General features: G+C 35.8%; 1 protein-coding gene across 3 annotated transcripts; it reads left to right on the top strand.

Moving 5' to 3' along the window:
* LOC109351574 (sterol 3-beta-glucosyltransferase UGT80A2-like) lies at positions 632-13,306 on the top strand. Of its 3 annotated transcripts, none has more exons than XM_019593063.1 (14): positions 637-897; positions 3,036-3,217; positions 4,243-4,479; positions 5,031-5,142; positions 7,559-7,729; positions 7,831-7,894; positions 8,055-8,112; positions 8,205-8,382; positions 8,869-8,999; positions 10,061-10,163; positions 10,247-10,323; positions 10,542-10,589; positions 10,674-10,823; positions 12,972-13,306. In XM_019593063.1, the coding sequence occupies exons 1-14, from the start codon at positions 753-755 to the stop codon at positions 13,137-13,139; spliced, it is 1,824 nt and encodes a 607-aa protein (XP_019448608.1). In that variant the 5' UTR covers positions 637-752; the 3' UTR covers positions 13,140-13,306. The 3 variants fall into 3 exon arrangements, with proteins under 3 accessions (XP_019448626.1, XP_019448608.1, XP_019448617.1); XM_019593072.1 differs by having other exon boundaries at positions 795-897; positions 3,031-3,217; XM_019593081.1 differs by lacking the exons at positions 10,061-10,163; positions 10,247-10,323; positions 10,542-10,589; positions 10,674-10,823; positions 12,972-13,306 and adding an exon at positions 9,291-9,642 and having other exon boundaries at positions 632-897.

Raw genomic sequence — 14,272 nt, 5'->3', positions numbered from 1 at the left:
ATTTTATAATTTGTAAAATAAATATCTAACCATAAAGTGGGTATATATAAAACGGGAGCACACATTCTTTCTATCATGTAATCTTAATTTGTTATTTTTTTGTTACTACTAACTTTGAGATGTATGTCCTCCCAATTATTTTGCAGAATGTTACATCATTAAATCAACATATTGTTAATACCCTTAACTTCTTATCATTGAAAAGAAAATAATTAATTATGAAAATTTTAATTTGAATATTTTTTCTCAAACCAATAAGAAAGTGTGCCACACTTTTGTAGAACAGAAAAAATGAATACAAGTTTTTTTATACTGTTACTATATCTCTCAATTGATTTTCAATAATTATTAATCCTTCAAAAAAAGTAAGTAATATAAATAAACAGTAAATGATATAATATACTCACTATATATATCTTTATACTATTGACAGTGCATAAATTTTATACAAATATGACCCAAAACAAATTATATTTGTGGATGTTTCCAGCTCGGATATGATTAAGTCAAGTGTGATGAGTGGGAAACAAAAAAATATAGTGAAAAAGTTATTAAAGGTTTTTAATTTATGGAAAAAAAATACAATAGTATAAAATAACTTTAGCTATTACTATTATTCTTCTTGTAACAGCACTTTCCTTGCCTTCAAAATTCTCTCTCTCAATTCTCATTTCTTCAACTCATTTTCTACTCAAAACCGCTTCGGATCTACGTCACCGCCGACGAATTCGTGTTCCGATACGGCGGAGGTGATGGCGGAGTTGCCGGAAAATCACCGCCACTCATCTTCTAGCTCGAGCGATCTATCGGTGAGAGTGGAACGTGAAGTAGATGTAGGAAGTGGAGAAGCTGTTTCAAATGGAAGATCCGTTGTTGATAATAGTAGCACCAGTTCAGGTTAGTATAATTCTCTTCTCTTTCTATTTTCTTTTTGTTTAGATTGTGTTGTGTTTTTTTGCTAGGACATTTTGATCCTCTGGAATTTTATTTTTGTGTGTAACAATTTGATCGTAAAAATCGGAAAACTCGAAATGGTCCCGAAGATGTCAAATTAGTCATTTTTAGTATTTTTATGAGTAACTTTTGGTACAGTTTAGTTCGACTACTTGATCCATATTCGCTATCTTTGGTTACTAGTTTAAAATTTTAAGTTTCTAGCTATCAAATTGGTATATGCAAAAATAAATTATTATAAGGAGCAAAGTAGTTATTCTGTATTGGAACAATTGTTATAAGTTGAATAAAAAAGAGAAAAGGAAAGGAAAGAAAATATACGATTAAGTTATGAAGTTCAATTTTTTTTGAAAGCGGAATAGTAACGTTTTTTCTTCCTTTTCGAAGCTGAACTGTTCTTAGTTGTTAGTTTGGTTTAAACTTTTCTGATGTTCTGAGGTGTTTGTTTGCTTTATGGGAAATAGAGGAACCGAAAATTTGGGACAAAATCAAATCATGGGAACTTCGAGTGGAGTGGTATTCAAATCTATAAAAGTCTGTTAAATCCAGTTAGATTGGTGCTTTTCTGTGACCAATTTGGCCTGTAAGAAAGGACATTTTTGACTGATTGTTTTTACACAATATGATCTAAAATGAGGTTTTTCTTCCCAGTGGAACCAGTGTGAAGTCAGTCACATCTTGCATTGATGAACTTGGCTATTCACTCTTACAAATTATTATGCAATCAACGATTTGATAATTTAACATGATGTGGCTAGTAATTGGAGTTTATTTTACATAAGGTGGTGGGTATGTGAAATTTGTCTAGGAAATGATTTTCCTTAAAGCTAGGAAATCATAAGGAGGTTTCTATTTTGACAACAACCTTAGTTTGAATGTAGATTCTAGAACGAGTTACTTCTACAATTGGGCAATTGGGTGCAGTGAGTGTAATCTTTCTTAAGCACACACACAGTCACACACATTCTCTGTATAACATGTATTAATTTCTTGATCCCTATATATTGTTGAGGGGATTATCTTCCATAGTTCCCGTTCTTGAGTATCAGCCTATCAAGGATCCTTGTTCATGGCTTCCTATGTAAAATGTGGAGTTAGGCTTGTAAGGCATGAAATTATCCAACTTAAGGGTTTATTCTTAAGATAAGAAAGGAACGGAGACTAATTGCTAGTCCACCAAATTATTAGATGACCATTTAGCTGCATCAAAAGCAAATTGTTGATATTGACCCATTCGATTTTCATAGTATGATATTTGTATGACATCACATATAGAGGGATTAAGCATTTTAAGGTGCTGTTACAGCACTCCTTCCTTGCCAAGAAGGAGAAGTGTTCTTTTGGTTAAAGATGCATTGACTACGTGTGGCACATTATATGGAGGCACGGTGTTTCCGTGGATGAAGGCAAGGTTAAGGATGCGTTGAATCAATCACTTCCAGCATATATTAAGACCCTGGGAGGTTTCGTTGGGCTCGGAAGGTACTTTTGAAGGTTCATCATAATTTTGGGTAGATCACTGCCTCTCTTACACAATTATTTGTTGGAGCAAAATGCCAAAATGGGCTAATATTGAGATGTAACATTGGGAGCTTAGGAAGCTTATGTGGTACGAGTTTGAGGTTCAGTACAAATTAGGGCATGCCAACAAGGTAGCTGATGCCCTTTTTTGCAAGGTAGAGGCTGCAGTCTTACATGTCATATCAGTGTTGAGCTCGAAAATAGTCGGAATTGATGTAGCCGATTAAAAGCAGCTGAGAAGAGGAGGTGCATAAGAGGAAGGGGAAAATAGTCATGTGTAGTGATCCTGCTCTATGTCAACAAAAATGGAGCTTTTCATGGTTCACCATTCTGAGGGTCTCTCCTTGTTGGAGTATATTACCTTAATGAAATATCATTTTTCATTTTCCCAATTCTGCCAGTGTTCTTTTTCTGTAAATTAAGACTTTGCCAAGCTTCTCTTTGCATTCTTGATATAGTACATCTATTTTATCTGAACATATATTTGATGCTTCAATTTCAACTTTATCGCTCTTTTCTGAGTTGTATCTATGATAGTCTTGTTTTATCCCCTTATTCAGGCATTCCTGGCGAGGGATTGTCTAATGTGACCACAATGCCAGCCGATATATTGCATGGAAATAAATTGGAGTCAAATTCAAGTACGTTTAAGTTGGAAAGGTCAAAAACAGAGAGGCAGAGACATCTAAGGCCTGAGGATGCAGCACAAATTTTTGATGACAAAATTCCTGTCCAGGAGAAGGTACATTTCTGTGATCATGATATCTCTTGCTTTTCCTTTTCCCCTTTGCCAGGGAGATATATTTATGTGGTTGCATTGGTTCTGCGGTAGTTGATAAATATTTTAATGAATGTGGGTTAAAAAGAAACTTCTGTTGTGCTCCCCCAAAAGAAAGAAGAAACTATAGGCTATGTATAGATGGGATATATGGTAATGGAAATGAGAGGACTCATTTTTTTGGAAGGGTTTTACAAGAGGTGAGTAAAATGAGGATTAGCATATAAACCCAAAACTTCCCTAATAATTTTTTACGAGCGTGTTTTAGAGAACTTCCCTAATAAAAGTTCCTAATTTGGAGAACTTTTGAGGATATTATACATCCAAACAATGGGAAGCAAACTTATTAATTAATCTCCATACTTTCCTTCTCTTTTGTTCCCCTTTACTTTATACACCCAGTCAGCATTCAGAAGATTTGTCATATGCCTTTTGTCTCATATGACCTTTAGGATCCGTTTGCGAGTTGAGTTTTAGAGGGGAAGGAAGGGCAAAGGAAGGCTTTAGAGCCATTTCACATGTATATTTCTTGGCTCATAGGCCTTCCTTTCCCATTCATTCCCCTCCAAAACCCAACTCGCAAATGGATCCTTAGGGGTTTGGAGCATGTTTTGTCAGTTTTGAAAAATAGTCAAGTTAATAATTAAAGAAGCTTAACTGTTTGTTAGTAAAACTCGAGTATTGGCTTTATTCTTTAATCTCTCTTGACAAGTGTCTCCTATATTTTCTGCTTCTTATTTATTTGGAAGGAACAGAACAACATGAGCAATGATTAGAAAAAAATAATTTAGTTTATAGAAAAGGGACTGAGGCAGGGTTCACCAACCTCATACCTTGTGTCACCTTACTAAATAGAATTTGATCATGGCTTCTGTAATACATCCAACCATGCCTTATTTTCTTCTTCTGATCAGAATCAGAATCATCATCTTTATCTTTGTTTTTAACCATATATGGCTGTGACTTAGCTGATTTTTACAACTGTGCAGATTAGATTATTGAACAGAATAGCTACTGTAAAAGATGATGGAACTGTAGAATTTGAAGTTCCAGGAGATCTTCAAACTGAAGCTCTTGGTGTTCGATCCAGACATTTGGATAATGTTGTTGATGATTCACCTGATGCTATGGACCAACATTACATCCCGCCGTTGAATATAGTGATGCTTATTGTTGGTACACGAGGAGATGTGCAGCCATTCGTTGCAATTGGCAAACGCTTGCAAGTAAGAGGCATTTTCTTATACATCAATTTTCTCTTTTCCTGTTTTATAATATATACGATGCTTATTGTTGATACATGAGGATATATATGGCCATTTGTTATAATAAATATGATTTATGTATAGAGACATTCTAATTGGTCGATTATCCATTCTCATGTATGTATATGGGTGTATGTACGCATGTGTGCTAACATCCTTCTTTTTAATGAAGTGTTACTTAAGAGCAATTTAAATAAATGAAGAGAAATAAGATATTAGAAACTTGTGATTCCACATTTGATACTGCTTTCACTAGTCTCTAGTATTTGTATCTGCTGTATTTTTGCCACTGCAAAGTTTGTGGTGTATTTTTGGGTATATGTTTAGTATCTTTGTGACTTTTTATTGCCTTAGTATTTTTGTCACCATTCTAACTTATATATTGAAAATATCATTCAATTTTGTTTCCCTATGATAAAAACTATACGAATTGAGATTTTAGTTATGTTAATAATTTGTGTTTAAATACTATTGCACAAAATGGAGGAATTTTTATATGCATTTATGTGCAGGATTATGGCCATCGTGTTCGATTAGCAACTCATTCAAATTTTAAGGAGTTTGTATTGACAGCTGGTTTGGAGTTTTATCCATTAGGCGGAGATCCAAAAGTCCTTGCTGGTTGTACGTACCATCTACCCATCTACAACTTTGTTCTTCTATTGGCTGAGTGGCCTTACAATTTTGTTCTTCTAGAAGCTTAACTACAATGGACAGAAGCAAAAAATATGGAAAAAATAATATTAACCTTTAGATCTAAGTATTTTGAATGATGACATGATTATATTGTAATACAAAAACATAACACTAACTTGTATTTATACTAATACTAGACTCTTAATTAAATAGGGAAACTAATCATAAATGATAAAATAAAGTAATTTCAATTCTATGAGATTTTCTAAGATACTCTAAACGAATATAAGATTATGAACTGCTTCCTCTAAACCAATGACGATCCTCCTGTAATTGCTTCCTCTCCACCAGTGTATCTAATTGTGGACCGCATCACATGATCGGCTGCAATATTGCGGTTGTGGTGACCGCTGCAACTGCATCATACCGCAATTGCGATGTGATACCGATTCACAGTGATGCGACCGCAATAGGTCGCACACAATCGCATCGGACCACATTTGGACCGCATCGGGCCGCAATGCAACCGCATCGGGCCGCATCAATGTCAAAAATATGTTTTTACTCAAAATAATTCACACCGCAACGGTCGCAATCCGCATCGCAACGACCACCATCCACATCGCAACGGTCACAATGACCGCAATCGCGACTGCAACCACAATTTAAAACACTGCTCTCCACCATTGTTACCTTACGCTGCTACGATTCAAGCTCTTTCTCCTTCTCTCTCTTCCAGTCCCGATTATGAAGCTAACACAGAAAAATTATCTTACTTCGTGCAAGTTCATGTTGGCTATTCTCAAAGCCAACAAAGCTCTACGTTTTGTCCATTCTTCTGAGATTCCTCCAAGATTTCTCTCTGAAATCGATTGTGATCTAAATTTGTGAATCATGGCTTCTCCAGTTGGGAGGAGCAGGATCAAACCGTTTTCTAATGGTTGCTTAACTCTATTTCAGAGTCTATGCAGCCTCTTATTTTTGGATGCACCTATTAGTGGCAATTTTGGAGTGAATTGAATGCTTTCTAAAATGCTCATACTAAAGTTAGGAGTCGTCAATTAGGTGCTTAACTTCGTACAATTTCTCAAGGTTCACACTTTTTCTAATCATTCAAAGTCTCTCACCTCTCCTCTTGTTCATAATTCTCCAGTTCATCATACCTCCACTACACCACTGATTCCTAGTACATCAACTAGTCACAATATTCCTCTTCATTCATCATCTCTGTTTTCTTCACGTGACATATCATCTGCCCATCCTTCTACCTCTAATAACGAGAGTCATTCCCTTTCCACTCCACATGTTTCTATTTCATCTCCTTCTATATCTTCCAGTCAACAACATACGTATCCTTCTCATTCAATTCATCCTATGAGAACTAGGTCCAAGTCAGGGATTGATAAGTCTATTGTTCCTAGAGGGCATAATGTTTTCCTTGCTCACACTGAACTCTATACTGCTAAAGAGACACTAATTGTTCCCCTTTCTCCTAACAAGCAGGCCATTGGCTTTAAATGGGTGTTTAGAATAAAGGAAATCCTATGGTTCTGTAAATAGATACAAAGCTAGACTGGTTGCTAAGGGGTTTCACCAAAAACAAAGGAATTGATTACAATGAAACTTTTTCACCTGTTGTGAAGCCTGTCACCATCGGAATTTTACTCACTCTTGTTGTCACTTATAGATGGACTTTAGAACAACTAGATGATAATAATGCTTTCCTTAATGGTCTTCTAGATGAGGAGGTCTATGCCACTCAACCTATTAGTTTTCATACTGGAGACAAGAATATAGTTTACAAACTACACAAAGCTCTTTATGGCGTGAAACAGGCACCTAGGCAATGGTTTGAAAAACTAAAAGGACTTCTCTGCAACTTGGTTTTCATAACATCTAGTGTGACAATTCTCTTTATTCATAATTCATATTAGATTTTAATATTAGTCTTTTACTATTGAGAGTCTCTATTTTTTGTCTCCCTTCTTCCCTACCTAAAATTCTCCAATTCAACATTTTGCATTTTACTTTTCTAGAACTTTTTGTATTTTACTTATTCGAGAGACAATATTTCCACCAAGTGAAACACAGTACTAGGAAGTGAGCGCATATCAATTGTTGAACCAGCCCAATGTGCATCACAATATCCAGTTATTTGAGTGTTCCCTTTGTCCTCATAAAATAGCCCCTTTCTGGTGCCTTCTTAATCTACCTCGAATTCTTATGGCCGTGTTCCAGTGATTGGTATGAGGTGCTAGCTTGATCTATCTCGGAATTTACACGTTACAAATTCCAACATTAAAATTCTAACAAGATCATGAAAGTTTATTAATTAATAATTACCCCCTTTACAGTTTGCGTTCTATTATTTTACTTTGAACCTTCAAATTCTTTTTTGGAGCAGATATGGTTAAAAACAAGGGCTTTTTGCCATCAGGACCCTCTGACATACCTATTCAGCGAAATCAGATGAAAGAAATTATTAACTCTCTGCTTCCAGCTTGTAAGGAACCTGACATTGATTCTGGTGTCCCATTTAAAGCAGATGCAATCATTGCAAATCCCCCAGCTTATGGTATGACTTTTTCGCAGTTACAGTCCAAGGATTTGGTAAATTCATATCGGCAGTTTTATTCAATTTTTCTTTCCAAATGACATTGTATTATACATCTTTAGGGCATACCCATGTGGCAGAGGCACTGAAAATTCCAATTCATATTTTTTTCACAATGCCATGGACGTAAGTTTCATCTCGGTAATGTAATCTTACTGTTTCATATTTTGCTTATGTTATTTTCTCGTTTGCTATTATTTCTTTTAGCTCTTAGAATTGGTTGTGTTACTTTTAGTTTTTCCGGGGATTGAGATTTGCATTTTATGTGCATTGTTTTTTGCCCCAGGCCAACTAGTGAATTCCCACATCCGTTGTCCCGTGTAAAGCAACAAGCTGGTTATAGGGTGAGTTCTTTAATTTCTGTTGTTTTTTATCATCCCCTCTTAAATTTTATGCATCCATTTTAACTAAATATTGGTCATTTATGTCTCTTCAGCTATCATATCAAATAGTTGACTCATTAATTTGGCTGGGAATAAGAGACATGATTAATGATCTTAGGAAGAAAAAGTTGAAGCTACGACCAGTCACATATTTGAGTGGTTCACAAGGCTCTGAGACCGATGTTCCACATGCATATATATGGAGTCCTCACCTCGTTCCTAAACCCAAAGGTGGTTATTTTAGATCTCATTCTTATAAGTTTGCATCTGTATTCATTGTTACATGCAGTTCACTTTGTGTGTTTCCTAATATAGTGGAGCAATGTTCTTTAATTTTTATTTTGTTGTGCTTTGTGCATGTCCTTTTCAGTAAGAGTTCAAACCTGTTATCTATACTCATTTTCTCCCTTGGAATCTTTGACCATTTCATTCAATGAAGAAGAGAAAATTTTATTGAAAAAGTAGTATCATTTCTAGAACAAGTCTACTATTTCTCCTCTAGCAGAATGAAGCTTCTATACTCGCTTGACTGATAGCAATTTGATCAATTAGTAATTGCCAGTGCTCTTGGTACAAGCTGAAGTTCTATTTTTCTCATTCGTTTTTGAACTGTTAACTGTTATAGATATGGCTAGTGCTTAAAATAACCACTTATGCCATCTTTTATTTGATTCTTGAATCTTGATTGAATGATACACTTTTTGTTTTGTTTTGCAGATTGGGGACCGAAAATTGATGTAGTAGGCTTTTGCTTCCTTGATCTTGCATCAAACTTTCAACCTCCCGAGCCTCTTGTCAAATGGCTTGAAGAAGGTGATGAGCCTATTTACATTGGATTTGGCAGCCTGGTGAGTATATTTATTTCCATCATATATTTGCCTGCAAAAACTAGCTGCAGGTTCTTTGCTTTTATTCTATGGGCTACCAATTTACTGTGGGTAATTTAATGATTGATGATAACAACATATTACAGTGTAGTTATGTTCTGTATTAGTTAATTGTTGATTAGTATAGCCTCTTAGTTAGTCATGGCTGGCTTATGCGAGCTGTCATCTTATCATGCTCTCTCTATATGAGAGCTGTCACCTTCTGCAATCATGGCTGATGAGAGTTCTTCGTCGCATTACCCTCCGCTGCAGGCGCAATCTCTGCGCTCTGTGACTTCATCGGTGACCTTCACTCAGGACATTTTTCCAAACTTCAGAGAAAAATTATCTCGTTTGCAAGCAACACAACAAGCCGAAGCAGTGATTGTGTCTCATCGCCTAGAGCGAATTGTGGTGAATGCACCAGTTCCACCACTATCCGCAACTGAAATGGACCGTGAGCTTGATCGTGTTAACCCGGATTATATGTTCTGGGGTAACAGGATCAGCACTTGATTTTGTGGTTGCTTAGTCGCTATCGGAATCTGTTCAATCACCTCTTCTAGGTTGTATGCAAGCTTGTAAATTTGGGAAGAGTTACACTCCTTTTACTCTTTGATCAAAGCTCATGGTCTAGTACTTCAATGTCAACTTCACACCACAACAAAAGGATAAAAAATCGTTTCAGAGTTCATCTCCAGAATCAAAGCTCTCGTGTATAATTTCCCATGTTTTCTTCCCTTGTCTCTCTTTGCCATCTAGTGTCAGACTTTTTTAAAAATAAAATTTATCAGTATGTTTTACTAGCTTAGGGAAATTTCATTTAGTGCTTTGCTATTTAACTTTTTTTTCAACCTGTCCATTGTTTTGGTATTTCTTGTATGAAGTCCCCAAAAAGATGAGTGGTCGTATAGCTATTGTGATGCAAATAATGGATTGCTAGCTCAAATCTTATTCTTTCCTGGTTAGTAATTAATTGATTTATGTCTTAACTCTTTAATCTTATTGTTTGTCCCTCTCTCTGTTTCATATTCCCATTACAGCCTGTTCAAGAACCAAAAAAGATGACAGAGATAATTGTAGAAGCACTGGAGAAAACTGGGCAGAGGGGAATCATCAATAAAGGATGGGGAGGTCTTGGAGATTGTATGAATATCGCTTGTTCTTGCTTTTCTATTGGATTAGTTTATTAGTTTTATGTTTTGTTAACTAAATGTGCTTCTTCCCAGTGGCAGAACCAAAGGACTCTATATATTTATTGGACAATGTCCCTCATGACTGGCTATTCTTACACTGCAAGGCTGTGGTTAGCTCATCTAATAATTCAATACTCTTGATTCATATTGCTTGTTGCTTCTCTGTTTTCAAGCAATTTTCATTAATCATCTTGTGATAGCAGGAATTCCCATCCATATTTAAATTCTAAAGTACTTCCTACTATTAGTCTTGATGTTTGGGTTTTCAGATTTCAATTATCTATCATTGGCAAATTTTTATTCTTATTCTTTTACCTGTTGTTTTCAGGTGCATCATGGAGGTGCAGGAACAACAGCTGCTGGGCTGAAAGCTGCTGTAAGAAATTAATAGCTTTTTGGAATCCTTAATAATTATCATTTAGCTGGTTCTGCTTTAAATAATTGGTATGTTTTATGGTAGTGCCCAACAACAATAGTTCCATTTTTTGGTGATCAACCATTTTGGGGTGACAGAGTACATGCTAGAGGAGTTGGTCCTCCACCTATCCCAGTTGATGAGTTTTCACTTACCAAGTTGGTTGATGCAATAAATTTTATGCTAGATCCCAAGGTAACAATCATATTCCTGAAATATGTTTTTTTTAATGTTTAATACGTAGGAGAGAGGAGTTTGCTTCTTTTGGAAGTAAATATTGAGGCTAGATCTTTATGCATTGTCAATATAGGCATGTTTGGATTAACGTATTTTATGTTCAAAACAACTCATAATCGATAGTTCCATGAGAGCTTTTGAAAGAAAAAAATACTTCCCAGAATTTAAGCATTACCAAACATGCACAAGGATGGCAAATTGTTAGTGCTCTTGTTGAATATGTGGATTGTTGCCCTAAAGCTAAGCTTACGATAAACATATGTAGCTATGTTGTCTTGCTTAGATTTGTCTAATTGTGCACCTGAAAATTTTGTGTAAAAGGGGCTCTTGAACTGTGTTTTTATTCCCTGTTTAATAGAATAATAGTTAAGTTAATTAAGTCTAGAGAAGACCAATCTCATAATTAGAGGTCTAGGTAAGTAAAGGAAGTGTAAAAGTCAGTCAAATGTCATTAATTAAGCCACTAAAGTTCTAGAACTCAGCTGTACAAGGGAGTTTTACTGATCTTCATCAGATTGGGGCAGTATACCGAGTTGAATTCAGATTTATAATCCACGGATTTGGACTCCCATTTCCAACTTCATCCTACCCATTGTGCGCTTTTATTGACATCTGATTTCAGTTTAAACCCAAAGGACGAGGCTTGGGGCAATAATAAGCTTGATGCCTTGTGATAGTTGGTGACTCTTTAGACTGGCATGGCCTGAGAATGTACGATAGAAGTGCAGACGACGAGCTGTTTAGCGGCATAGTCCCTTTGGGATAAGAGTTCTTTTAAAAGAAGACATACCTCTCTTTCAGTTTCTCACTGCCTAGCGAGCAATTGCGCATAGCCCTTTCTTTGTTGGGTAATCGAATCAGGAACCAGCTGATGAATCCCTAACTGCCTTACCACTTTCACCCAGGTACAACTCGATGTGGTTCAGGTATATAAGCTCCACTCGGGCAAGGGAATACAGATCTGAATAGCTACAGTTGGCCTAGCACTTAGAGGGATGGAGGTCATGTGTTTAAACCTTGGAAACAAGTCTCTTCGCTTGTTGCGAACATTTATCCTCCCTAGACCCCACCAAGTAGGAACCCCGTGCTATAGGCTGCCCTCTAGCCTCATGCTCTGGCGAGTTTGTTCCTATAATTACCAGCTACTGTTAGACACCTCTGGTTGTCCATAATCCATTGCCGCTGTCTGATTATCACTTATTTCTCAGCTCTTCCGAGTTGTGGTCCAATTAAGCATTGTTTTCAAGCATGGTGGCATAATCATTCACAAAGAAGTACTTTTTTCCTATCATGTTCACCCTTTCTTGTCCTATTGCACTTGGAGTTATTGGGTTCCCCTAATTTTGTTTCCTGGTCCAAGGCTGTTCAGAAGTGGTGCATGGGTCAAGGTCTAAAGGGTCATCTGGCTACCAATCTTGAAGATGAGAAAAGTGATAGAGAAAACAGGGAAAAGTTGATGCTTTGCTTTGTACTGTGGGAATGTTGTTAAATACACTTGGAATGGTTAAAAGTAACCAAATGCGAGATTATTACATTCTCAGGAATATCATCCCTTGAATATTTTAACCAGGACTTTGATTCTCAGGAGTGAAAAATCATCCCTTGAACCAGCCTACCCCTATAGGGAAGGTATTAGGCATCATAGATAGGTTTGCTGGAGCTCATTGTACAGATTCTTGGGTAGTAAGTTGGTGTGCTATTATGAGCCTGTTGAACCATTATGAGGATTTTTTAGTTTTATGCTCAAAACTTTGTTTAGTTTTAATTTTGCGGGACGTGGTTGATGGGAAAGTTGTTTATATGTGTATCGTGTTTGTTAGGGTCCGTTTGCGAGTTGAGTTTTGGAGAAAAAGGAAGGGAAAGGAAAGGCTTCAAAGTCATCTCGTAAGTATGTTTCATGACTACAAAGCCTTCCCTTTCCCTCCTCTCCAAAATCCGGCTTGCAAACATACCCGGACTAGTCCCTGCCGAGGTTAACTAAGTTGCTAAGTTTTGAGGTAATGCAAACTGCAAAGCAATCCAATTTTGGCAGAATTTGTGCGTAGTTTTGTTGAATCCAATCTCACTGAAGATAACCATTACATTAATTTCTTAATACAATGCCAGGTAAAAGAGTGTGCAACCGAACTTGCCAAGTCCATGGAGAATGAAGATGGAGTGACAGGAGCTGTTAAAGCATTTTTCAAACAGCTTTATCGAAAAAAGCCAGAGCCTGATTCAGAATCACTTCCATCTAGTATTTTCTCTATAAGTAGTTGCTTTGGTTGTTCCTGATTCAAGGCAAGTTACTCAAACCCCACCTTTTGTTAATCTATATTGTTCATCACAATGTTGTTACTGTTTCTATGAAATGTGTTGGACTTTTCACCCTCCCCATATATGGCTACATATGTGTAATTCTTAAACCTCCTTCAATATATGTAAATTTTCTATTGTGTTAATATCAAGATCTAGTGCTCTTGGTTAATGGCATTTTATTATTACCACATTAATCGGCGGTTCAATATATGAAGTTCTCATTTAGTGAGGTTTGGGAAGATAGATACGCAGTCTTATACCCACTACCAGAGAGATTATTTCCGTAACGATCTTCTCCAATACTGGAGAGTTCAATATTGGGTGCAGATCCTTAGAGGTGTCGAATGAAAAATTTTATTCGTTCAAATTTTTATTTTATTTTGATAAAACAAAATAAACAATTACCCAACTCTCTATTTCCCTCATAATTGGTTGAATTCTTCACTACTGAATAAAGATAATTGCACTCAATATTAAGTAGCATTATTTATCCCTACTTATAAATGGGTGGTCATTTCCCCATTCTTCTATATTGCTCTTAACCTTTTCAGTTTAGTGTCATTGAGTGAATACCAATTTGGTTCCTCCAGATTTATAATCAAACTAAATTGGTCATTCAAAGATATGGAAATTACAAGTTAGTCTCTAAAGATTAAGTCGTAGTGAAATTAGTTAATTTTAATATAAAATTCAATTCTTCATAGATTTGTAAGGACTAACTTGGAATTTCAAGTCAAGAATAAAATCATTGACTAAACAAATAAAAATTGAGTTGTATATCTATGTATGGATAGTATATGCGTTTTTTATATTATCAATGCATTATCTACTATTTATGTGTCAATTATGATTGACTCTTAAATAAAAGTAGTATATATGAATGAAGTACATATTGTGTAAAATTTTGTACACAATTTATAGATATTAAACTCATAAAAAATTATATAATTCCAAATAAAATTAAGCAAGCACGAGATAATTTATTAGTTAAGTGAGAAACTATTACATGGTCAATAATAGATGGTTCCAACCAAACCTTTACAATTAATGATATATTAACCATTTAAAATTAAATAAGTTTATTCTAAATGAACGATGGAATATGGTCA

This window comes from Lupinus angustifolius, chromosome LG01 (genome assembly GCF_001865875.1).
Source record: "Lupinus angustifolius cultivar Tanjil chromosome LG01, LupAngTanjil_v1.0, whole genome shotgun sequence".
NCBI classification, from domain to species: domain Eukaryota; kingdom Viridiplantae; phylum Streptophyta; class Magnoliopsida; order Fabales; family Fabaceae; genus Lupinus; species Lupinus angustifolius.
This window is presented reverse-complemented; position numbering and strand designations above follow the sequence as displayed.

What these genes read in the sequence shown, in the direction of transcription:
- LOC109351574 (XM_019593063.1), top strand. Translation starts at nt 753, where the DNA reads ATGGCGGAGTTGCCGGAAAATCACCGCCACTCATCTTCTAGCTCGAGC. An exon ending in TGCAAATCCCCCAGCTTATG is followed by an intron (nt 7,730 to 7,830) that starts GTATGACTTTTT and finishes ATACATCTTTAG; the next exon opens with GGCATACCCATGTGGCAGAG. An exon ending in ATGGGGAGGTCTTGGAGATT is followed by an intron (nt 10,164 to 10,246) that starts GTATGAATATCG and finishes GCTTCTTCCCAG; the next exon opens with TGGCAGAACCAAAGGACTCT.